Genomic DNA, 26719 nt, shown 5'->3' on the forward strand with positions numbered 1-26719 from the left:
CGGCTTCGATCGCGGCACCGCGCACACGTGTCCTGTTTTGGGCGTGAACGTCCCCGAACGACTGTGAAATTTCAATTCCCGAATAAAAAACGCACAGCGACTTTCTTTCGGCCATGTGCTCGTGGTTCTCCCCGATTGTCCTTTTGTGGCTTAGCACGCCCACCCGCTCCCCCAGCTCTTTGAGGTTCCTCTCCATAGCAAATCCAATCTATAAAACCATGTCGTGCCAAATGGGTTCATTCTAAAAATACTAAGGATTTGAATTGGGGAGACGAAAGCGCTGCCTGTAACCTGGATCTTCGGTTCACGTGCATAAAAATCAGATCGTTCTGAAGCAGCAACACCCGTCCCTGTGTATCGGCGCAGATCGAGAAGTCGGGAAAACGCGGGGACCTGCCTTAGCGAGCTTGCCAGTTGTTTTCAAAGAGCGCTCGTGGCTTCTTTTTGCCGACAGTATCCTGAGAATGCAGCCAGGTTTTAAACCTTCAATGCTTGAAGGGGGAGAAACTGGCATTCATTAGGTTAGTTAGATCATTGGCTATTTATTCCCGCATCAGCTGCGTTTAACGATGCATTAAACCGTGATGTGCTTTCTTTGTTTTTGGCATAGCGCGATGATGTGTGAAGCAGGTCATTACGGCTACTTCAACAAGCCACGTTTTTAAAATTCTGGTGTAGCAAAAATAATCGGTTCCAAGACTAGAAAATTCTACTGTGGACATTTTGAGGCAAAGTTAATTTTCCTCCATTCAGCTGTGGTCCCTCTATAAACCTACCATGTCTGTGTGTTGTCCTCCCCATTTCAACCCCAAATCTTTGAGACTATCTGAACAAGTGCCTTTACATCAGCATGAAATAGTATTAAATATTTTTGTTCATAATAACATTTTAGAGACTAAAGTAGCAAACATTGTAAAAGGAGATCAGATATGAATGTGCAACAAAGACAACCCCAAATTTGCACAGACTTTCGGGAGAATTGCATTGCTTAGTGTTAAGAATTTAATATAGTATTGAAGTGCTTTTAAATACATATATTATTCAGATGCTGTTAATAGCAATTTTAGCTGATTTACATTGTTAGGAGGAATGACTTGACTTCCTGAAAACCAATTTAGAATTTTTAATCAAATATGTTGCTAAATATGTTGAGTAGTGAAAGGGTTTATGGTTAAAGTTAATACCTGTCTATAAAATCCTCAGTCTTCCCCTTTGTTGTTCTGAGCAAGAACATCTTCTTGCTTAAAGGAACAAAGGTTGGAAGAAAAATCAGATTATATTTTACTTTTCCAAACTTCTGGAATAAGCTTTCAGTAAAATTTGAGATGGTAATTTCTTATTAGGAGTGGTACTACCCTGTTAAGTATTCAAACACTAAACAAATTTGTATCCATTAAACATGTTAACTCCAACAGCCCAACTATCAACCCTAGCTAATATTCAAACACATCTCAGTGTTAATTCCTAATTAGGTTATCTTAATTGAAAGGCATCAAAATATTGTTTTAAAGATGCCATGTCTAATGCTTTTTTAAATTGTTTCATTTTCCTAAATCTAGCACTGATGATGTTACCTAGTTTGGATAATGAAATGTCAAAACAAGCAAGCTCAGAGAGCACTAAGGACCGCTTATAGTTTTTTTAATGTATAAAAGCTCCTTTTAGTCTATGAAACCTTGTGGTAGGAAACTGAATAGATTTGAAATTAATAGTTTAGGAAGAACAGCCCTTTTAAATGTAGCTGTTTGAAGCAACACTAGTGAAAGATGTATGTGCTTTTTGGTTCTGTTAAGTTCATACATATGTACACATGCTATCCTATCTTTTCTTTTGTTTATCTGAGTCAAATAATTCTGGGGGGTATAACTAGGCATATAACTCCTAGGCATACAACTACATATAAAAATATTTAAAAGTACAAGAAAAGACACCATAGTAGCTTAAAAATTATTATCCACTCCATTAAGAAAGTGCAAAACACACAAAACCAGGTTCCCCAGAACATCCCGTCCTCAAAACCTTAAAAAAGAGCCAGTTTTTAAAGATTTTCTGAAGGGCCAGCAGAATCGGGGCCCATGCAGATCTTGGAGTTGCAGGACTGGGCTGTGGTTTCACAACATCTCTCAAGTAATGAATCCACTCACTTTAGCAAAATGATAGTTCAGACTCCGGAAGAATCTAAGCAACTCTCTGTATAAAACAAACAAATACAAGACAAAAGCACAGTAAAAGAAATAAACTAAGGAAATAGTAAAATAGGTGTCCTAGAGATTATTTCAACTTAGTGAGTAACCAAGATCTTTATGTACCTCAGGCAGAAATGCAAGTGAAACCACCTTGATGCTATTAAAATGTAATCAAGGTATCTTATCTTCTATTGGTATGCAAAAGCTTGCATTTTGGACATTTCCCCTATTTAAAAATAGAGGGCCTTCTGAAAAGCTGTGAGATAGCTTAATGCTAGGTTTTTCCATTTGGCTAAAAAGAAGAAAAGTCAAGGGTGAGTTATCCTTTTTGTAATACCTGCCTTAAAACAAATTAAGGCAGAATGTTTCTTCCAAGTAATGAAGGAGATAGCATTACCGTCAAGTATTGTGGGGTTTTATTCAGTCTGGAGCCCTCTGTATACCTGGAATTTCAATTTGCATAATCTATCAACCCTCTGAATAGTGTTGGGTTCAAGGAAGTATATCATTGTATATCACTTCTGTCCTGTGATAATACTGTGTTTAATGCATCTGATGAAGTAACCACAAAAGTGTAGTCAATATTTTAAAGTGATTACCAAATTTAACTCTAGGATACTGTCTTTTCGTTCATGCTTAACACAGCTTCTCAGACTTTAACACAAGAGCTTCATTTATTTATATTAGTGCAAAATATTGATATATTGTTTCCTGTTGGAAGCCTAACATTCAAAATGTTTAAACTCAAAAGTTATTAAGGTACATACATTCAAAACAATATAATTCTGTATTCCAGATAGAAAGAACTGTAAAACAGAATCAAAGCAGCAGAAGGAAAGCTAAAAAAATATCCCAGCATTGTATTAAATTATTATCAAAAGGCTCTGGAGAAGAAACCATCAGAGGGAGGGGAAGAATCCCAAGGTCAGGGGAGGGAGGAGGCTACTAGTAAATGTTCTACATGCAAAGAGCTACTCATTGAACCTTCTGGGTTGACTCAGACATTCATGAAACACTTGCCGCTTTAAAAAGTCTCTCATAGATGGCCTTGCCCTGGTTTTGTGTAACAACAACAAAGGCAACAGATGGAAGCGGGAGCAGTTGTGTCATTGGAACCATAATGACAATCACAACAGATGTGATATCCGGAAAAGAAACAATATTATGACTTCTGGAGCAATGTCTGCTAGCTCAGTCTTTGAAGAAACAGCTTTCCTATTTATTTATATTTTTTGGCCAGGATTATAATTCTGCTGTTCATGATGTTGAGAATATTCTTTGCAAATATTAACATATCATTTCTAAACATGTTTTTAACAACAAAAACTAACCCAAGTTTTTTTCCCCCAATTGTGGGGTCCCTGCTACTCTCTGAACTTGGTGGTTTTCTTGTAGGCATTTCATTACCAAACTAATTTGGGTAATGAAATGTCTGCAAGAAAGCAACCGAGCTCAGCGAGCACCAATAACCCCACCATTCAACCCTGAACTACAAATGTTCTCTTATGTCGATTTCTCCCAATTAAACAGAACATATTTGCTCCATTATTTGGCTAGAGCACCAGAGGGCAGCAAAAGACACACAATCAAAATTTTTTCCCATTTTACTGGAATTCTCATCTTTAGGAAGACAAGAACCTTAACAGCTAGACCTGCAAAGCTCCAAGAGTATTACTCCAATATTTTGGGTGGACATTAAATTGGAGAAGTCTTCTTTAAACTTACATTGAATAGCTGCTAAGCACATTAGAAACCCTGATGTTTTGAGTGGAAGAGAACACCTGCTTTACTCTTTCATTTAAATCAGTGCGGCTTAATATAATTTAGTATATTAAACAAGTGTTTTTATGGGTTTTCACCTTTGCACTTTGACCTTCTTAGATCAATATTTTACCATGCATGTAATCCTGGATGTTTAATTCAATATTTGTACTCATAGTTAACTCAATCCAATTTACACAGTGCAGGCTGGGTTTGCACAACCCCTTAAATTATAATGTTGTGGGCACATTGGACATTTAATTGTGTGTCACGAACACAATTATAATGCCCTTCCCCTTTTGCATCTGCCAGAAACATGCTTTGCAACATTTTTTCCCCTGAAAGTAGACCAGGAAATAGATTTTATTTTTTAACTAGGGTAAATAGGTAAACCTGGAAGTGGCTAGGATATCCACTAGCCTGGCTGCCTCCAGTGTTCAGCTTGTTTGACAGATTTCCTATTCATGCCAAGTAATGCCAGACTAAAGTAGACGTATCATGTGAATGCACCATGGATGAGAGCATTCTTACCGTCCTGTCAGTGTATCTTGTTTAAGGTAGTTATCTTAATTGCAGCTTACCTACTGTGATCTCTATATGAGATGTTGCTGGGAATTCGTTTAGCTTTTGTCAGTATCTTCTATGAAAAAAGCTAACTGTAAGCAGCATGCTGGAGAAGACTCCTGTGAGTCTCTTGGACTGCAAGGTGATCAAACCGGTCAGTCCTAGAGGAGATCAACCCTGACTGCTCTTTAGAAGGCCAGATCCTGATGTTGAAACTCAAAGACTTTGGCCACCTAATGAGAAGGAAGGACTCACTGGAGAAGAGCCTAATGCTGGGAAAGATTGAAGGCAAGAGAAGAAGGGGACGACAGAGAATGAGGTGGCTGGATGGAGTCACTGAAGCAGTAGGCGTGAGCTTAAATGGACTCCAGAAGATGGTAGAGGACAGGAAGGCCTGGAGGAACGTTGTCCATAGGGTCGCGATGGGTCGGACACGACTTCGCAGCTAACAATAACAACAAGCAGCATGCCACTCTCTTTAGTTTGAGATATATAAGGATTGGACTACATGAAGTCCTTCTGAAGTGAGGGGGCTGCAATGACCAACAGTCAGGAATAAGAGAATTGCGGTTCAAGAACATCTGGACCACTGTTTTACTAACATGCAATATTTATTCATTTAAATGACATTTCAGACTGGGCTTTTCCCCCCCCCCCCCAATTGTATTTACATCAATATAGCATCTTGGCGGAAGTTACAACTGCCTGTTTCTGTTTTCCTGGAGCGAGAAACCTCGAAGATCCTGAATCCCAACTCCCAGCAGTCCTAGTCACTATACCAAATGGCCATTGGTTCCAAAAGTTATGGTTCAGCTATGCCCAGGAGCTGTTTTTTCCATCCCTGCTGTGTTTGGTGAATCATGGAACTGACCTCTTCTAGGATTTGACTGGTGAACAGAGACATAGCCCTTGCTACAGAGTGCAGCTGGAAGATAAACAATAAAGCACTTCTGATAAAGTATGGTGCATTACAGGGTACAAAATAAAGCATATTTAGATATCCTGAAGCTTTAATCCACTTCCATCAGTCAATATTCGTGTGCTGGAATTCTGTCTCTATACTTCATCTGTATTTAACACCTAGCTAAATTGATCTATAATGAGCCAATGATTTTTCTACCAAAACTGGATCCTGATCCAGTCTGGTGGTTACTATAGATGGGGCACAGGCTGTATAAGCAAGCTGGTCCTGGGAGATTAAAGGAGCAGGTGGAATACCCTTGTTAGGCCTCCACATTATTTCCATCTTTCTAATCCCATGTGCTATGGACAGGCAGTTCCTAAAGCTCTCAAAGGCAACACAAAGGGAATTGAGCCAGCTGCATCACAACATCATCCCACCCTTTGCTGCAAATGAGGGGGAATCAATAAAGCTCTCTCCTGGCTCTCTTATACAGACAAGGGTATGGGTGCCATATTCCCAATATAATACTTCTTTCAGGACGCTGGATTCCTAGAGTCACACAACATTTGACATCTTTCTGTCTATGCAAAAACATGGATTTGAACCCTGTGCGGCATATCCACTTCCATTTGTTTTTTGTTTAACTGTAACATATGGTGTACCTGGGAATGTCTGGGAATTCATTTAGCTTTGAATGGCTCAAAACAAGCAGAGAAATGTGGTAAAAAGAGTAGGCTCTCATTGTTATTATGTTAGAATTTTTCCTCCTCCTCCTCCTCACAAAAATTTATTATCTGCCTATTTATGCAATCTGAATGTTTATGTAAAAAATGAGAGCTCTTCACGTATTAATCCAGTCAGTGAGGACTACATAAACATATCCACCTTCTGCCACCATCTCCAGGCACAGAGGAAAATAATTAGCTTTGCATTCTAAGAATACAAATTCAAGGTCTGATTTTAATTTCCCAGGCACTGTTAATAGTGGAGACCCCAATTAAAATTAAGTAATGAAGCTGGATTTTTTGTTTAAGCAGTGCAGAAAATATGACAAGATGCAACTACATTGGGGATCCATTAGTACTGGTAGTAGCCTTATTTGCTATTATTTGTCATTCACTGTCTTACCAAAGAGAACACATGCTGGAAAAACGCGCTTTTTAGTGAAAATTTTGTGCAAGGAAAATTCGTTATGGTTTCAAAATTACCGAAGTGCCCAGGTTATTATTATTTTAAATTTATTATAGCTGCACATTCCCATACACTCTGGGCGGCTTTGTGTCCTTCACCACCACCTGTTAAGAAGGCGCCCAATTGGTCCCTTGCCAGAAACCCACACTGGGATGAAGTATGCAACTCAAGAAGAGTGGGAAGTAGGGCTAGACAGAGCAAGGGAGGACATAGAACCAGCCAGACCTCACGCCCACACACCCCAGTGTAAACAGTTGCCTCTGTCAGCTCCCAGCTCTCGTTTGACCTTCATTATACAAATGTCAGAGGCAGGAATGCGAACCAGGATCAGAAGCAAATGAAATGGTGGCACAAAGTCAAACATCCCAGCAGGAGGCAACCGGGTGCCCTCCCAGGCGTGACTAGCTGTGCCAGCAAGCAAGTCGTGGCCCTGCGGGAAGATACAGGGCTGGGATCTAATTGGCGGCTTCCATTGGCCTCCCAGCAGCCTTTCTAACCACAGGCGCTCCTCTGGGCCTGATCTGAGTTAGTTCTTAGCTTCATAGTTATAACTTTTTGCACAAGCAACAGTGAGGGTAGTACCCAGAAATCTATGAATGCATCAGAGATATGTCTCATTTTGGCACTGAGTCAATAGAAGCAGAAATGTGGAAGATGCCGTCCAAAACTTAGGTGGCCCAAGTGCATTCTCGGAAGGATATGAGTGACCAAGATGCAGAAAGTCTAAAGCCATCTTGACCCACGAACCTGTGTGAATGCAAGATTGTTTAATTTTGTTTGTTAGAGCAATGGATCTATGTATGTTAAGGAGCATATAACAGGCCTTTGAGGACAAGTAGTCTCTATGTATATGTAATTTAAAACTCCTATCACACCAGAACATCAAAAGAATGTGGGCGGAGGCATGGGCAAATACAAAATCACCCTATACCCCGGGTGAAAAGTACAAACTTTCTGGGGTAGACATGTGTATAAAATAGTATATTTTGCCCCAATCAACTAATAGATATGGGGATTGCCTGCCAATGCTGAAGACACATAAGATATTGTATTTTCATCTTCCCCCTCCCCAAACCTTACACAGGATATTGAAACAGATCCTTCAAGAAACACATCAAGACACCAGAGTCCAAGTAATTTTCTTTAGTTAAAGACACACAAAAATACTATTGCAAAAAAGGAAGACGTTAAACAGCCTGCAGAAATAACAGCTTACTCCTCCCATTCATTTCCCTGTCAAAAACATCCAATTAATACCCCCTACAGTACAAGACAAGAGGTGGCAGACCACATTTAATTTACTACTTACATAAATATAAAAATAAAAACTCTAGAGTGCCAGTTAAATGTTAATCTCATTAATGTACTGCAGACTTCAGGGAGTGGCATGGATTTAAATTTTCACAAGGAAATATTAAGTTTCCCGTTCACCCCTTGCCCATAGCGGCAATAGGAAAATGCAGTTGGCTCTTGATTAAGATCCAGGAATATGAGAAAAGAAATGAGGCAGCAAGTCCCATGGCGATTTAGCATCCAGGTAGTCCTAGACTTACAACCACAATTGCTAAGCAAAAGAGTTGTTAAGTGAATTTTGCCCCATTTTATGATCTTTCCTGCACATGTGTTAAGTGAATCACTGCATTTGTTAGGTTAGTAACCTGGTTGTTAAGTGAATCTGGCTTCTGCCTTGACTTTGCTTGTCAGAAGGTCACAAAAGATGATCACACGACTCCAGGATACCCCAACCGTCATAAATACATGCCAGTTGCCAATTTTGATCATGTGACCACAGGTATGCTGCAATGGTCATGTGAAAAACAGTCGTCACTTTTTTCAGTGCTGTTGTCACTTCAAATGGTCACTAAACAAATGGTTGTAAGTTGAGGACTACCTGCGCCGCCATTCAATCATCATTCCAGCCTGGGTGGTTATGAGACCTTCCCCTACAAAAGATTGGGATTGCCTTTTTCACTTCTCTTCCTTCTCGAATCCAGTGCTGAAATTCAGTAAGGAAAGAGATGCCAAGCTATAAGGATGCTACTCACATTCTGTTATAAGCCGTTATTTCATTTATGGTCCACAGCGTGTTTCTCGGCCTTCTTGGAAAAGCCCTACTGGCACTGGGTTAGACAGATCCTGCAGGTTTTCACATTACCTGCCCAATGAAGGGTCAGCCAACCTGTCTTGTTACCTTTCCTCAAATGCACGTTACAGAAATGCTGCAATATATTTCTGAAGCTAGGGGAAGGTGAAGAGTCTTATGACCATCTAGAAATGATCAGCACTTGTGCCTGTTGTATACCTGGCTCCTCCCTGACTTATCCCATTAAGCTGCTGCAGGGGGAATTTTTTTAAAAAGCCACCACTGACCTTATGCTGGTTTTATAAGCCCAGAAGATCAGGTCACCTATGGGAAATCCATCCCACCTGCTAGAAATTAAAGACAGCGGGCTTATTGACTGTGCTAAATTTAGGAAAACACAGCACGCCTCGGATATTTGTAAGCTCCCCAAACACATCTGTAGGAAGTCCAGCGCCTGTGATATGCATCCTACAGCAGGAGTACTGGTATCAGTTGATCTAATCTCTCAATCCAACTCCTACATGGCCATGGGCTGGTTTCTCTGTTGCAAAGGTTGATGCTTTAAAGGGACCTCATCTCTAGAATCATTAGCCAGCCAAGGCAAGGAACATGGAGCCAAGCAAATGCTCAAGGGTCTCCCTTATCACGAGTTTAACTTTGTCTGGCAAACAAGCAGCCCAACAAGCCTCTAGGGGCGAAGTACATCATGGCCCAGCAAATCCCATGCCAGGTGATACAGAAACTGTGAATACCAGTGCACACCTGTTTCCTGAGCACTGCAGTTTCTGGACTCCCCCTTCAGGGAGAGTAGTGAGAAGATGCCATAGACAAAGCGTAATGGGGCAAAGGCATAGTGAGCCCAATGGTGACTTTCAAGGACTGCATAGCAGGATGCCAGCACCCCATTGACCAGGATTGTACCATGGGTGGTCAAAGGGGCATAGACTCCAGTGCCCTCTTGCTGCCAAACCCGGACTACTCGGGCAGGATGCAAGGGAAGGTTGTCCCCCTTGTACGTCAGTACGGAGTCCCCCACACGCACTCTGCTGGCAAACACAGGAGAGAAGTCCATTGTGCTGTTGACCGGGTCCCGGGCAACGAAGATGAGATGCGAGGACGTAAGCAGCAGCCGGCGAACAGGTTCTTCTGTCTCAATGGCCACAAAGAGGATCTGCTGGTGTGGTTCTCGATGGAGGAACAGCAAAACCTCACTAAGCGTCACTTCTCCGTTCTGATCTACGCTGAATACATAGTCTCCATGGCGCAGCTTGGAGAGGCTCCTCTTCTCGCCACTCGGCAGCGTCACAGTCGCATCACCAGGGAAGCAGCCGCCTGCACGAATAGCCATGGAATTATCTGGGGAATTTAACAGGCAACATCATGAGATGGGCTGCATTTGGGTTCTGGTCCCCTGGGCTCCAGGTTGAAAGCCCCCCCTCTTTGACTGCGTTTGGGAGCCTCCTAAAGCAGGGGTCCCTAACCCCAGGTCCATGGACCGGTACCGGGCCATGGCATGTCAGAACCCAGGCTGTGCAAACAAGCAAAACCCCATCTGCAAGATGCAGGCAGCACACAATACGCCACCTCTGGTCCGTGGAAAAACTCCTCCCCACAAAACCGGTCCCTGGTGCCCAAAAGGTTGGGGGCCAAGGTCCTAGAGCATCTAATTTCCTTGCCAGGTGTTGATGCCAAGGCCAGAGGAGTCTATGGGCAGTGGGAAAGGCACTGGGCCTCAAACCAAGGGTGACCCTTGCAGTACGGAGAAGAAAAAGGAAGACTCTTGAGTGCCAAGGTCATTGCTGGCCTGGATGTCATATATCAGAGGTCCCCAACCTTTTGGGCACCATGGACCAGCTCCGTGGAGAGAGATTTTTCTACGGACTGGAGAGTACGTGGTTTTGTGTGCTGCCTGCATCCCGTGGATGGGGCTTTGATTGTTTGTGCGGACCGGTTGCTGGCATGTCATGGCCTGGTACCGGTCCATGGACTGGGGGTTGGGGACCTCTGTCATATATAACAACATATATGAAGGGGAAACAACCTTTTAAAAATTGTGTTTTAATTATGGTATTTCCTTGCCATCATTTGTCCTTTAATGGGAATAATAATGGTTTCCTTCTGATTTTTGCTCTGATTTTATTCTGATTTTATATGATTTTAAGACTGGCTTTGGGATTCTTGGTGATAAAAAGTAATAGTGAAATACTTAACAGATTTAACTATATTTATGGAATGGATGAGGAATGGATGAGACTCTGGAAAGAGTGCAGAGAAGAGCAACAAGGATGATTAGGAAACTAGAAACTAAAACATATAAAGGCTGCAGGAATTGGGTATGTCTAGTTTAATGAAGAGAAGGACGAGGGGGGACGTGATAGCAGTGTTCCAATATCTCAAGTGCTGCCACAAAGAAGGAGGAACACAAGCTATTCTCCAAAGTGCCCGAAGGCAGGACAAGAAGCAATGGATGGAAACTTAATCAAGGAGAGAAGCAACCTAGAACTAAGGAGAAACTTCCTGACAATCAGAACAATTAACCAGTGGAACAACCTGCCTCCAGAAGCGGTGGATGCTCCAACACTGGAAGTTTTTAAGAAGAGACTGGACAGCCATCTGTCTGAAATGGTATAGGGTTTTCTGCCTGAACAGGGGGTTGGACTAGATGACCTCCAAGGTCCCTTCCAATTTTACGATTATGATTATGATTATGATTAATCAACACAGTTTAATGTGTTTATTTAAATCATATAATTGTTCATCTTATATCAAGGGGCAGCAGTTCTACGTAAGACAAAATCTTCAAAAGTATTAATATGTTGACTAATTTGGGAAAGTGCCACGTCTGATGCTGCCCTCATTCATAAAAACTACTTTCTGACTCTTTCCTCTGCTCAGGCAGGTGATGGAGCCTAGGAATCCTGCTCTTCAAATGGCTTCACGCAAATCCCACTGGCTCCACCACCACCCTTTTTATAGCTGGGGACAGAGTTCTCTCTGTACCTGCTTTCACAGAAACATGGATGTGCGCTTTGGATTCATAGTACACCCAGTCAAAGCCAGCCTCCACAGCTAAGCGGGCCAATATGCCATATTTCTCCCTGTCGCGGTCAGAGGTGGTGATGTCCAGCGCCCGGCCCTCATAGTGCAGCGAGTCAGGCAGGTGGTGTCCATCTTCATCCCAGCCTTCCGTCACTCGCAGTCTTATGCCTGGCCACATATTCATGACGGCAATCGCTAAGGCATTCACTCGGTCTTTGCAACGCTGCAGAAAGCAAGAGGTAGATGGCATTAAGATTCAAGTGTCAAGTTTCCGAGGTACGGGCTTTTCAAGTGACACTGAGGCATTGTTTACCTTAAAAGTCCTTTATTAGCCTAATACACGGGCAAATGCTTGCTCGAAGGAAGCTGGAATCTGAAATTTCCGCCCCTTGCACAATATATTAAAACACAATTCTCCACCTTTCTAATTTTGTCATTAATCATATTCTCCAATTAATTTAAAGAATCAGTTTCCCTTCCAGTTAAAAAACCCGCCAAGGCCTTATCTTCTGAGTTAGAGATGGCCTTGAAAGGTACAATCCTACTCGTCCCCCCTCCCAACCTTAAACTAAATCTCTTAAAGCAATACACAAGTTTAACATATGAAATGGCTACTTCTTCATCTCTTGTCAAGCAATAACATTTGATGTTAGCAACCTTGACATCAAGCTGCATTGAAACAGACTTAAAGGAGGCTTGGGAGATAGAGGAGGAGAAAGACCATCTCCAGGTGCCAGCAATTGATCAGCTCTGCTCCAGAGCCATTTCCAAGTTCTCAGGTTCAACTATGTCACTTGCTCACTTTTCCCCTTTTTAATCCTTAGTGCCTCTCAAAGCTACTGGAAAGAAGGATCCTGGTTGTGGTTTTTTATCCATGTTTCCTAAAATACAGGTAATCCTCAATTTACAACTGCAATTGAGCCCAAACTTTCTGTTGCTAAACAAGGGAAGTTGTTAAATGAGTTTTGGCCCCATTTTATGACTTTTCTTGCCATAGTTGTTAAGTGAATCACTGCAGTTGTTAAGTTAGTAACATGGCTATTAAGTGAATCTGGCTTCCCCATTGACCTTGTTTGTCAGAAGGTCACAAAAGGGCATCACATGACCCCAAGACTGCAACAATCATAAATACGACCCAGTTGCCAAGTATCTGAATTTTAAATCATATGACCATGGAGATGCTGCAGCGGTCGCAAGTGTGAAAAACGGTCATAAGTCACTTTTTTTAGTGCCATTGTAACTTTGATCAGTCACTAAATGAAACTGTTCTAAGTCAAGGACTACCTGTACAAGAGGGATCAATCACAACTTGTTAAGATATTTCAGCCTGGCAGGACTTCTCTCTCCTCCAACATTTATGGGGCAAAGCGGGGGTGGGGGGGTGTTTCCAAGTTGAATTTTGACAAGCAAAAATTTCTCCTTCATCCTGCCTAGCCCATGTAAAAATAATTAAATTGATATGCCAACTGCCAGGGATATTTGATCTATATTTGTTTTATTAAGTGCAAAACTGTGCTTATGAATTATTCTTCATAATAAGATATCACTATTAGGATGAAGCACCAAGGAGTGTTGTCCATAGTGAAAGATGTACTCAAGACCTCCCTGAAAGTTATAGCATTGCCCCATATTGACCTATATTTCCAACGATCCTTTGAGTGCCTGTATCACTCAACCCCAAATGTTCTTCCAAACCTGTCAATTTTCAGGAAGGATCAAGCTGTTAAAAGTGATGTCAGGAGATATGTACTTTTAAACTTGCAAGATTCTGTTAACATAGCCTTACAATAAAGTAGAATTAGCTCATTAGGTTTTGTTTCCTGTCAGATTTACCTGGGAAGACTGACATTTTTACAACCAAGCTCATGCAGCATCAAGGACCCCACAGGATTTACATTTTCTGCTTCCCCTTTGTGAGCCTCCATTCACCTCACTTCAGCTACACAGGAAAAGTAATTCAGGCTTAACTGGACAATCCTAGGCCAGGGTGACTCTGTGTGACTTTGCATTCCTTATAGCAATATAGTATCCCAAATCTATTTCTTGTTAGTGAAGAATTGGCAAAACAAAAGAAATAGAAATATGCGACTGGTGTAGGATACTTCAATCTTAACTGTTAATGCCATGAATATTCCTTCCACTATCCTTTACTTGTTTGGGAGGGCCTGTAGCACAGTGGTGACACTTAGATTTGGCTAAAATGGTTCCAGGTTCAAAGTCTGTCAGAGCAAAACCTATCTTGGAAATATAAGCTGATATTGTACGGTATGATCATGCTACAGATGTATGGCAATTTTTTGGAATAAGTCAAGAAGCTCTCACATTCACATACTTATTTGCTGCCAGTGGTTGAGTTTAATATTTGTAACAGAACTCAATTAATCCCCCAATAAAACAAAATATCCTTTAAACATCATTAATTATGTCTGTCTTATGAACTGGAATGGATCTATCTGCCGAGGGCATTTCCAGTTGGAAACCCGGATAATTAAGAAAAGTCTTATTGTCTGTAGTAGCATTTTTCTCATATTTACTTTACATGTTTCTTAAATTTAATGATCAGAAAGATCATGTAGTAAATCAGACAAGAAGAAAACAAATAATTAGCTAAGCGTGAAGGCAAGAATAAAAGATTAAAAAATGCAGCATGTATGCAAAAGCCAAAGGAAATTCTGCTTGAATGTGTGTATGTGTATAAATATTCTGCTTTTGAAGTACTTTTTCCAAAAAAAACACCTTGGATTTTTTGAATAGCCTTATGCTCTCCCCCCACCCCCCATTTTTTGCACAGTCTGTTTATTAAGAACTAGGGGAAAAGGTGACTTTTAAAGTGGGAGGATCGGTGGGCTTGATCTTGGCCATTGACAATTAACTATTAATTCTTTGAAATTAGGCCATCCCCCTCCTGAAGCAGTCAGGTGGAAAAAAACACCAACTCACTGCCCTGAGAAAAATACATTCCAATTCATTACCTGGTTTTTAATTAACCTGAATTTAGACTAGGCAGATCAGGGTAGGCAGATGAAAGATTACTTGACCGAATAACATCCTGTTAAAAGTTCTCTCAAGACACATCGGCATTTTTTGTCCCATTCTCTAGAGTGCCCCCTGCTGAAACCAGCTTTGTCATCCTGAATCCTATTCTCTTGCCCCTACTTTCTTCCATCAATTTTTAGACTTATCTCTTTATCGTGAACTGTGTATCTCATAATACTTACAAGGAGTCAGTCAAATATTCATGGTCCCAATACCCCTTTTCCCAAAAAGAGATCTGTGGCTTACAGGAGAGGAATTATGGTTTAAATATACAAGGTGCATCAAAAGTCACCCAGACTTGCTTGATAGTGAGATGGGAGGAAGAGAAGGAAGGAAGGAAGGAAGGAAGGAAGGAAGGAAGGAAGGAAGGAAGGAAGGAAGGAAGGAAGGAAGGAAGGAAGGAAGGAAGGAAGGAATATAGGCCATCAGATGATCTAAAGGAAATCTGCAAACATCAGAGAAAATATTCCATACTTAGGAATATTTTAAAATCATGTGTCAAACAATAAAGAAGTATTTAGAAAAAATGGCAACCAATTCAGATATCTAAGGTAATTTATTCAATATATTCAATTCTACAAGATCTGTTTTGATACACCCTGTATATAAACCTTGCATAAAATATGCAAGTCACTAAATTGCTTTTAAACCAACAAAATATTCCAAAATGCAATCATTTGTTACTTAAATCTTTCCTTGATATACATGATACCATTTTTCCTAAGTACCCAGAGTGCTAAATACTGCATTTATGAACAATGAATTGTACAGAATACACTTTAGGAATAAACTTAATCTATATGATATACATATGAAAATATTTGCAAAATGTGTCTTCAAGTAAGTACATGCATTATGCTGCTGAGATTACACATACATCCCTGTTTCCTGTGGAATCACTCATTTTGCCACTTCATCAAACCCAGCTGGGTGGCCTTGGGTCAGTCTCTCTCTGTCAGCCCAACCCACCTCACAAAATTGTTGTTGTGGGGAAAATAGGAGGAGGAAGAAATATTAGGTATGTTCACTGCCTTAAGTTATCTATGAAGTAATAAAGGTGGAGAAAATAAATACATTGTATATATTTGTATTGATGTAATGCTTTTAATGTATATAATCTATATACATGTATATAATACATTTATATATACAGTGGTACCTTGATAGTCAACAGCTTTGAAACTCATCAGATTTGGTACTCAACACACTTGGACATGAAATTTTTGTCCTGGTACTCATTGTTTGTTTGATACTCAACACACAAGCTAGAACTAGTCGCTGTCAGCTGCCTTATGATTCAATACGATCGCATTACTCCTTATGGGAAAAATTTATTTGGTACTCAGCCTTTTCGGTATTCATTGTGCCTCCCGGAATCAATTAACATTGAGCACTGACACATCACTGTATACCTAATATCCCTGCCTCCTATTTTGTTTTTAACATTTACATTATCTTAGGATAGTAGTTCTGGGAGGAAGAAACAGCTACAAGTAGTCCTCGAACTTAAAACCATAACTGAGCCCAGAATTTTTGTTGCTAAGCAAGACTCGTTTAACGTTTTGCCCCATTTTACAACTTTTTTTGCCACTGTTGCTAAGTGAATCACTGCAGTTGTAAAGTTAGTAGCACCGTTGTTAAGTGAATCTGGCTTTCCCCATTGGCTTTGCTTACCAGAAAGTTGCAAAAAGCAATTGCATGAGGCCAGGACACTGCAACCCTCATAAATACGAGCCAGTGGTCAAGCGTCTGAATTTTGATCACACGACTATGGGGATGCTGGAACAGTCATGAAATGGTCATAAGTCACTTTTTTCCAGTGCTGTTTTAACTTAAAACAGTCACAAAACGAATGGTTGTAAGTTGAGGACCACCTCTGCTGCCCTTCAAAGCCAGAGTTTGCTCCCTGCCTCTTTCCAAGATGCTTTTGGACCCTCAAAACAAAGAAGTCTGGTTCTCTCAATCCAATTATGACATGAAACTACACGGCTCTTTAAGACCCAGATACGGGCAACCAGAACACCTGGTTGAATGAGATGCCGGAAAGAGGAAAGAGGTGGCAAAAGGGTAGGGGACAGGAAGTGAGTGGGAGAAAAAGGCATTTCTTTTTTTTTTTAAAGAGCCTCCTCTCTAGTGAAAGGAGCAAGCTAGAAGCCTAAAGAGAAATGTGAGAGGCTTCCCATGGGCTCCTGGCCTGAACACAATAGCTGTTTTCCAGGCCCAGAATTACTTAACTCGGCGAGAATTCAAACTCCTCGGGTAAGAACGGCAAAATCATCAACTTTGCCACAAAGAACTCTTTCAGTCGTTCCCCAGGCGCAGCACTGGTGTCAACGCAGGGGGGAGAAGGGCACCGTAGGACGTGTCATAGATGGGACCTCATTGGGTGCCAGCCTTCCTCCTCTCCTTGTGACTCCCCCTGGTGGTCCCACAGCACCCAGTAGGCTTCGGACCAAGCAGCTGCTTTCTTGCAGTGGACTACGAGGGGCAGCGAAATAGGAAGCTCCTGAGCTCCTGTTGGAAGAGGGGGGAAATTAGAAGTTGCCCATCTGGAATTAGAAGCTGCTGCCTACAAAGGCAAGAGGTGGATGATTCTTACAATGACTCCTCTGAGCTAGGAGGAGGGTGAGAAGCTGAATTTCACCTCCCCGCATGCCTCCTCACAGTTCATACTGGTTGGAGCTACTGGGAGATGTTGTTCAAAAACCGGTTGCAGAAAGGACAGAAGTCTATCATCCCGTGCTCTGGATCAACAGCAAAATACAGGTAGTCCTCAACTGACACAGTTCACTTGTGACCATTCAAAGTTACAACTGCACGGAAAAAAAGTGATTTATGACTGTTTTTCACACTTGCAATGATTCCAGCATCCTCGTGGCCATGTGATCAAAATTCAGACACTTGGCAACTGTCTCATATTTATGAGGGTTGCAGTGTCCCGGGGTCATGCGATCCCCTTTTGTGACTTTTGACAGGCAACGTCAATGGGGAAGCCAGATTCACTTAACAAGCATGTTACTAATTGAACAGTGATTCACTTAACAACTGTGGCAAGAAAGGTTGCAAAGTGGGGCAAAATTCACTTAACAACTGTCTCACTTAGCAACAGAAATTTTGGGCTCAATTTTGGTCGTAAGTCAAGGACTACCTGTAAAAGCCATCACAACCTTTCCCCTCAAGATGTATAATGCAGTTTTGCATTGTCAGCATCCCTTTTTCTGATCTACTTAAAAGGAGCAAACGTTAGTCTAGCTGCTTGTGCAGTTTTCGTATACTGAAAAGGGGAATTTATCAACTTCATTCTTAAGCCTCCAATCCAAAGGATTTGAGCTGGCAAGTCTTAAATAAACTTAAGAAACATCATAAATTAGTGTCAATTTTGACAACAATCAGCTTAAAACCTTATGTCCTGCTCCCAATGAACTTTGCACTCACTAGACAGAATAGCAAGAAGGAATACGTTAGCTTTTTTTTTAACTCTCTGGCCTTTAAAGTAAAAGGACTAGAAATTTAATTCACGTGCAAGAAAAAAAAATACAGATTCAGAAAAATTTAATTGAACATCCATAGGAGAGTCAAATAAGTCCACCTAACTACCCCCCCAAAGATAATGATAAGTTTCCTGCTAGAGCTATTGTCTCAGTGAATAATTGGTGAAAAAAGAGTACAGAATACAGAACAACAGAGTTGGAAGGGACTTGGAGGTCTTGTAGCCCAACCCTTTGCTCAAGCGTGAAACCCTCTCCCATTTCAGACAAGTGACTGTCCAATCTCTTCTTAAAAACCTCCAGTGTTCAAGCACCCACAACCTCTGAAGGCAAGCCGTTCCACTGATTAATTTGTACCCAACCTGGATTCCGCCTCATCTCCTAACAAAGATAATTGCACTTTTTTTCCCTTGAATGTCCCTTAATGAGCATAGAGTAGAATAGGAGAGGAAAGATTTAAAAAGCTCCAGTTAATCATTTTTTTTTTGTCCTGGCAAGGCAATGTGAGTGTGGGGAAAATTCACTGCAGATTTTGAGACTGAAAGAGCAGCTTGTTTTGCTTTTTATAAACATGTAAGTAGCAGTTCAAAGAAACCTTGAAGTTATGCTCATATCAGAAGAGCAAAGCTGATAAACGAGAATTTGGTTCAGCAGGAATTGGGACAGATCTGACCCCCTCCCCCAAAAGAGGGTAGGATTTTTACAAACTGAAATAAAAAGTTAAAACAGGAAAGAAGTAACAAAGATTATTACAAAAGGCGTGTAGTCTCTGTTAAGACCCAGCTTTTAGTTTTTCTTAAAAATGTAAGCTACAATTTTAGACAATTTACCATCCTTATACAATACAATTGCACTTACTTCTGCATAGACATATGTAGCATTTTAGTCTTGATATAGAATGAATTTGAGAGTAATTGCAGCTCTTTGTTTCAGGTGGAATGTAAAGGCAATTAAAGGACAGCAGTCTAGGATGAAATGTATAAAAAGAGAAAATGGGAAGAACAGAAGATGGAGCCAAATGTTTTTTTTAGTAATGGCAACTGAGATAATTTGTATCACTAACCTCAGTATATTGGAAATTCTCTTCCTAGCTTCTTTGCCCTCCCCCAAAGCAGGCAAAATTTGACACGTTTGGAATTTGAAGATATACTGTGGACACTTTCATGCGCTGTCACAATTTCATCAAATTAACTACTGCATGTCGTTGTGGTTCACATATTTAATTACAGGTAATACTCAACTGATGGTGATGATGGAGCCCAAAATGTTCATTGCTTAGCAAGACAGTCGTCAAGTGAGTTGTACCCTGTTTTATGACTTTTTTGCCACAGTTGTTAAGTGAACTATGCAATTAAGTGAATCTGGCTTCCCCCGTTGACATTGTTTGTCAGAAGCCAGATGGGTAGGTTACAAATGATCACAAGGCCCTGTGACAGCACAACTGCCATACTTTCATGCCAATTGTCAAGCACCCAAATTTTGATCACATGACAATGGGGATGGTGCAATGGTCGTAAGTGTAAACGCTGGTCATAAGTCACCTTTTTCAGTGTCATAACTTTGAGCAGTCATTAAATTAATAGTTCTACGTTGAGGACTACTTGTAATTTCTAGGTGGCCTGGCTCCATCCTATCTCTGGGTAGCATACAACCTAGGTCAGGGGTAGGCAACCTTGGCTCTTTTCTGACTCATGGACTTCAACTCCCAGAATTCCTGAGCCAGCATGGCTCAACTTGGAAACCTCTCCCTTTCCCCTCAGCATGGCTGGCTCAGGAATTCTGGGAGTTGAAGTCCACAAGTCATAAAAGAGCCAAGGTTGCCTACCCCTGACCTAGGTCAATTAAAAATTAGAATAATACAAAGATTCTACAAAACACACCCAAAAAAATCACACCACCACTCAAACAAACATCCTATAAAGCAGGGGTGTCAAACTCAATTTCATTGAGGGCCCCATCAGCATTGCGGTTGCCCTCAAGGGGCCAGGTGGGTGTGGCCTGGGTGGGCGTGGCTGGAGTGTGTATGGCCTACTGGGTGGGCGTGGCCAACTCTACATCGTTCGCATCAAGGGTGCCTATGGGGGCCCGGGCAGGAGTGGGACAGATCTGAGGGTCTCTGGCAGGAGGAGGGTCTCTGGACCAGGGCCAAGGCAGTAGGGGCCTTTCCCTCACTGTTTCCAGGATGGATTCGCGGGCCGCATGAAACCACTTCACAGGCCGGATCTGGCCCCCGGGCCTTGTGTTTGACATGTCTGCTATAAAGGATCCACCAGCCTCTCTAGTCCCAGGCCTGGGGGAAGAACCAGTTTTTCAGGGCTTGTTTAAAAAGAGTTGGAGACAGGGGGATACAAATCTCCACGAATTCCTTTCTTGGTCATCAGCGTGCTTGCTCTCTGCTTAAAACTTATTTTGGGATAGGGATGGAGGCAAACATGAAGAAGGCACTAGGTGCAGTCACTTACCATCATTATTAATGAAGAGTGCCTTCTGGGTCTCTCTCTGAGGTCCAGAGGCCTTTTTGCAAATGGAGGTGATGACAGACGTTAATAGCTGTTTTGCAGTTGTCAATTCCCAATCAATTTAAATATTCTCCCTAAGTATACCTAACTATCCCCAGTTATGGACCTAGTTATGTCCATACATGAGTCAGGTGGGGCAGGGAGTCTCCTTATAGAAGTATCTTAACCTAGTTACAGGAACCAATTTGCCTCTTTCTCAGGTGTATTATGTAATTACTTTAAAACAGAGAAAACACTCCTCCCTTCGGCTGCAAAACTTTAAAGGCAGGTTCTTCATCTGACATGGGGAGCAAGGTTATTAGTCATCTGCGCATGAACCAAATGCATTCCTGAAGTCATTCTAAAGAATATTTATACTCGTGGTGTTTAAGCCCACATCACCCAGCTTCCTGTCTCCCCTTAAAGCAGCCTCTAATGCCCCAGAGGAACCACTAAACCTTCCTGTAATTCTTCTCTTTGTTCTCTGTACACCCCCTTAGCTATTCAGAGTTGAATGCCTGCTGCCAGCCCACCCTGCCTTCAGATGGCATGCTATGACTCAGCAGCAGGAAACTGGAACGAAGTCAGCTTTCTACCCACCAAAGGCAAAATGTCATTGTCCCAGAGAAGCACGTCTCTTCTCTCCCACCTTCCATGCCCTTCTTTCCCTCACCGCCATGTGTTCTACCATCCGAAGGCTTCAGACAGGCCTGAAAGAAGATGTTCTGGTTTTTCAAGTAAAGGAATAGCTACTCTTGCCCAAACTCAATCCACCTTTTGTAGACACAATGTGATTGGCTATATTGAACACCTGCAGGATTTAGGCACAAAGCAATCTATCTGATAGGTCATCTCTGCTGGTATCATGCTACCCATTCATCTTTGATAGCACTCCTTGGTCCAGGAAGAAGCCTGGAAGTTTGGCACACAATTCACCTCTCCTTTCTCATTTTGCAAACTACGTCCATGTAGAAAATGCTCCTGCCAAATGAAACAAGGCATGAGAAAGATGACACTAAGGATCTGAAAATATTAGCAGTTGGTGGCTTCTCTCTCTCTCTCTCTCTCTCTCTCTCTCTCTGTCTCTCTCTGTCTCTCTCTCTCTCTCTCTTTTATTAGTTTTATTCAGGTGATTTTTTCTCTCTTGCTGCTCAGATGAATACAATATTTTCTTTCCTAACCAAGACCCACAATATTGAAGGAAATGGTTATTGTGTCTCAGTAAAACAAAAAGAGAAAATGAAACAAAAAACAAACAAGGGCACTTCAGGATGTTCCATCTACAACAGATCAATATATCTAAAACTAAATGGGAATTCCCCATCCACCCATCCAAATCACAGCCCCAATCAATTTGTCTATTAAAATTAGTACTTCTAATCATCCTCAGTATGTCATTTCTAAGCATTTCTAAATATTTCTAGCAACAAGTGAAAGCTCCTCACAGGGGGATCCAACTTGGAACGAAGAAGGAATTTCCCGACAGTGAGAGAAATTAATCTATGGACAGCTTGCCTCCCAGAGTTGTAGGTGCTCCATTGCTGGAAGTCTTTAAGAAAAGAATGGACAACCATTGGACAATTCAGGTTGGCATAGGGATTCTTGCTGTGGGCAGGGTGTTGGACAAGAAGACTTCAAAAATCCCTTCTAGCCCTATAATTCTATGATTTCTAGCTTAGAAGTCCTCCACCTCTTCCGCAGTCCTTTCTTGGGGAACAACCTGGGTCGTGAGGCTGTTTACACAACCCTCATCAGACAGCAGCCATTTCATCACACTAGATGAGGCAAAGAAGATGGGAAACAAGGCCCTCCATCAGCCTCCAGAAGGACCATCCTCTTCCAGAATTATATCAAACATTCCAGGCCACAACTGAAGTACTCTTTTGAATCTGCTCATCATAGTCATTAAATGGTTACAATCATTAAGGGAGACACTCAAATGAGTGCCTGGCTCAATGACCGCTGTCCCAGCCCTCCCATGTTTGGCCACTAAACGAATGCAGAGATAGTTAAACGAATGGAGCGAAAGAACTGCCTACCAAAAGAAAACAGGAGGTTCCGTTCAGTGCACAGAGCCAACATGATGGGTCACAGCTCCCTTTCTCAAGCACTGGCTTCCTTCCCACCATGCGCTAGAAAATTAGTCTTTCTCTCCAGCTGCCCTGCCTTCCCTGGGCTGGAGAGAAATACTTTTCTCTCTAGCATGGGGCAGGGTAGGGAGATGACACACTGCGCACACTGTTGACTTTCTGAGGAAACCATCAGGGAAGATTGCAAATCACATGACCATGGAGAGCTTGGCAACCTGTCGTAAGTGTGAGCAGGTTGCCAAGAGCCCAGATCGCAATCACATGGCCGCGGGAACACTGCAAATGGCCATAACGTTGAGCACTAGTCGCATATCCCTTCTTTCAGCATCCTAAATTTGAACAGGTCATAAATTGAGGACTCAAATTAAATTGCTTTACCACAATAAACGAAGCCAATACTGCTGTAATTGCACGCATGCATATCTATGGAGCGGACGTCCAACCACAACTTGATTACAAATAACTTTACCACAGATAACGGGAAACACTGACCCTTCCCCACTCAACATAAAAGGATGGACTATAATCAAAGAATCTCAGGCATTAGACCTGCTGGGGAAAAAACAGCTTCATTTGCCAATAGATTCTTCTCTTTCTCTGCATAATCAGTACTTTCCCCCGACATCAGTACTCTTCCTACCCATCAATGGATAATCTGCCTTTGGTTCTGAGAATTAGCACTTATTTTTCGCAATTTGTTTTGGCCTTGTAGGCACTTCATACAATGCCTTCGAAGTGGGAGAGAAGGATTTTTTTTTTCCAGTGGGGCTCATACGACTCTACTGAAGTACAACGTAGCTAACCACATTTTCTCCTAGCAGGTTGTGCAAATGTGTTCATGTTCAGTTCATTGTAAAAGGGACGTGGTGGCTCAGTGGGTTAGGACGCTGAGCTTGTCGATCAGAAGGTCGGCAGTTTGGCGGGTCGAATCCCGAGTGCCGCGTAACAGAGTGAGCACCTGTTACTCGTCCCAGCTTCTGCCAACCTAGCAGTTCGAAAGCACGTCAAAATGCAAGTAGAAAAACAGGGACCGCTACGGTGGGAAGGTAACAGCGTTCCGTGCGCCTTTGGCGTCGTCATGCCGGCCACATGACCCCGGAGACGTCCTCGGACAAGCGCTGGCTCTTCGGTTTTGAGACGGAGATGAGCACCGGCCCCTAGAGTTGGAAACAACTAGCACACATGTGCGGGGGAACCTTTACCTTTACCTTATAGTTCAATGTATCAGACGAACCAGCAAAAATGGGATTAAAAAACCCTCCAAGAATTAGTTATTCATCAATTAGCAAGTCATTACGACCATTGTATAATAGCTTCTGATGATCTGAATCTTTTAGGTTAACCAATGGAGAAAGTTTTGAAGTCAGTTACATTCTTATTTCACAGGATGAAGCAGGAAGAACATTCAGAGACCAGAGAGAGAGAAAGAGCAAGAAAAGAACCAAATTAAAAGCATATTTAGCAACAGGGGAAAACCGAGTCCTATGAATATCTTTCCTTTACCGTAGAGAAGGATCCTTCAACCACCTTTGGCTAAAATTGAGTTCCTTATAATCTGTGTTTTGTCTTAGATTTGGAGGTTGGCAAAATCAATCACCTTCCTCAGCCTGCATTGTGAGTTACCGTAATTGATCGTAGTACCATGCAATGATTGTGATCTCCAGTCAGATCTCCGTAAGTGTTCATTTCAGAGTTGGAGTTGCCTTGTTAATGCTTTGCTCCTTTTGGGGGGCCTTTTCAGGTCTTGATGGTAAAGAAGCACTCCTAATTATTTCTGTTTCTAAATGTACCAGCCTTAGCTTCTTTTATTACCTCAGAGTTAACATATCACTTAATGTACATTAACTAACTTAAATGTTTGGCTCACATGTAACTTTTAATTGCATTTGGTTAGTTCTGAAGCAATTCTCTTTTTCTTCTCTCTCTCTCCCCCACAATACACAATGTGTGTATATAAATCTTGCAGTCTTATTTTTATACAATTCATGAAATGGGTTGTGATCCAAGAAAGCTGGTAAGATAATAAATGTAACTCTTCCATAAGATTCCTCCTGTTTTTGCAGAGTTAATAAGGGCTGTTTTTTCTCCCTAGGGAACACTAAAGCAACATGGTTTCCATCACAGAGATTAATGAGATATATATGTTTTCCCATTTTTTACATTTAAAATGTTCAAGACTACACAGCATGCCACTATAAAACACAGTAATAATTAAACTAAAGAATTAAGAATTGCAACAATGAAATACTCCTCAGAACAGTTTACGTACACTTGAATAACAAATTAAAATCCAATTGACAATGGTTTGGTCTACTTCAGAGCAAGCATTTTTCTACCCAAGCAAACATTTGGCCATTTTCCAACAAAATACTGAAGTACCTTTGAGTTTCTGTAATACTATGAAGCCCAAGTAGATGTTGTAACTGCACAGCAGAACACAGGAGACGTTTTAAAAAGAAATGCCAATGCCAGCATTTTATAGGTACACAAGATAGATCTTTGTGGCAGCATATCTTGCTTTGGTATCAAAATGCCTCAAACAAAGTTTCTTAAAGACATTTAAAAAATAGAAAGAACAAACAGACCATTTGCAGTATAAAGGACTCCTGCAGCAGTTTTTCCTTCTCTAGTATATGAAATATTATCTAGCCACTATAATAAAATTTGGTAGGGACATTTCTCCTGGGATTAGCCTAGAAATTTGCTAGTGGCACTAGTTTGCCAGCCGTGTTCTGTCCTCAGCCATAAAGACCAAGACGGGGTGGGGATGGGGGAGACCAGAAAATTAAATCCACCAAACAGCAGCTCAGAAAAATGTCTCTGAACTGAAAAAACAGTCTGAAATTAGCAATAGCTCCCTGAAATGTCTCTGTCTAAACCTGCAGATTTAGAATCATTCTGTAAGGGGCTACTCCCAGATCAAGGCCTAAAGAAACCCAGAGTGATAACATTTTATCATTTAAGACCAGCAACCTGGCTGAGGGGGGCTAACACGTATAAAGAGAAGGACTTGGGCCCAAGGCTGCAGAGCTGTTAAATACTCTGATCTGTTGGGTGCACTCACTCAGGTTAGTCAAGAGTTAAAGGAGAGGCTGTCATCCTATGCTCAAGAGTCACAGTCTGCTTTGTTGCTGCCTCGCACATGCCAGGGCTGAACCTGGCGCCCCAAGCTTGCAGGGCCTTGGGCAGCCGGGCACCACCCTTGCCCCCGAGGAGCACCCACCTCTGTCATCAACCGGTCTGCACCTGTATTCTCTTCATCCTTAAAGATGATGTCAGGGTTGTAGTTGGGCACCAGGACCTTGAAGCTTTCCGAGTGGCGGCTGATTTTGCCCTCGGCTTTGCCGCTGGCCCCAAGGGTCTGTTCCGCCACATTGGGCACAAACTGCTTGTACTGCAGCGGGGCCAGGCTTCTGCGGCTGGACTGCTTCCGTCCCACCGGCCCCCTGCCAGGGCCACAGCCCTGAGCAGGGCACAGGAGGCAGCTGGTCAAGCAAAGCCCAAGCAGGCTGACTAAGGCAAGCCTTCGCCAAGCCATCTCAGCCAGATGCCAGCCTAGCTGGCCCTCCTCTCCTCAGACGTGCAAGTCTCCGCTGGTCTCCAGGAGGGCAGTCAGCTGGGGTGAGCATCACCCTGACCGGGCTGCTGGGAAGGCAACGGGATTCCTCCCCGCTCCCATCCCCTCAGGAGCCCACTGCTGGCAGGAAGGTCTCTCTGTGCCCTGCGTCTCCTCCCGCAGTGCCACTGCCTGGCCCCCATACGCGATTCTGGCCCCTCCCCGTGCCAAGACAGAGTGGCCCTTTCAAAGCCGCCGCCGCCACAGCTCCCAGCGCTTTCCCCAGAGCAGCCCGGCTCTCCCTGCCCCCTGGCGTCTCTCCC

General features: G+C 42.3%; 1 protein-coding gene across 1 annotated transcript; it reads right to left on the reverse strand.

Moving 5' to 3' along the window:
* Positions 1-7329: 7329 nt before the first annotated feature.
* On the reverse strand, positions 7330-26378 carry DHH (desert hedgehog signaling molecule; the record flags this gene model as incomplete). The annotated part of the gene is made up of 3 exons (XM_083356892.1): positions 7330-10045; positions 11690-11951; positions 26064-26378. 3 exons carry the CDS (start codon positions 26376-26378, stop codon positions 9378-9380), a joined length of 1245 nt encoding a protein of 414 aa, XP_083213018.1. The 3' UTR covers positions 7330-9377.
* Between the last annotated feature and the right edge of the window lie 341 nt (positions 26379-26719).

Source organism: Vipera ursinii (genome assembly GCF_947247035.1).
Source record: "Vipera ursinii genome assembly, chromosome: 2".
NCBI classification, from domain to species: domain Eukaryota; kingdom Metazoa; phylum Chordata; class Lepidosauria; order Squamata; family Viperidae; genus Vipera; species Vipera ursinii.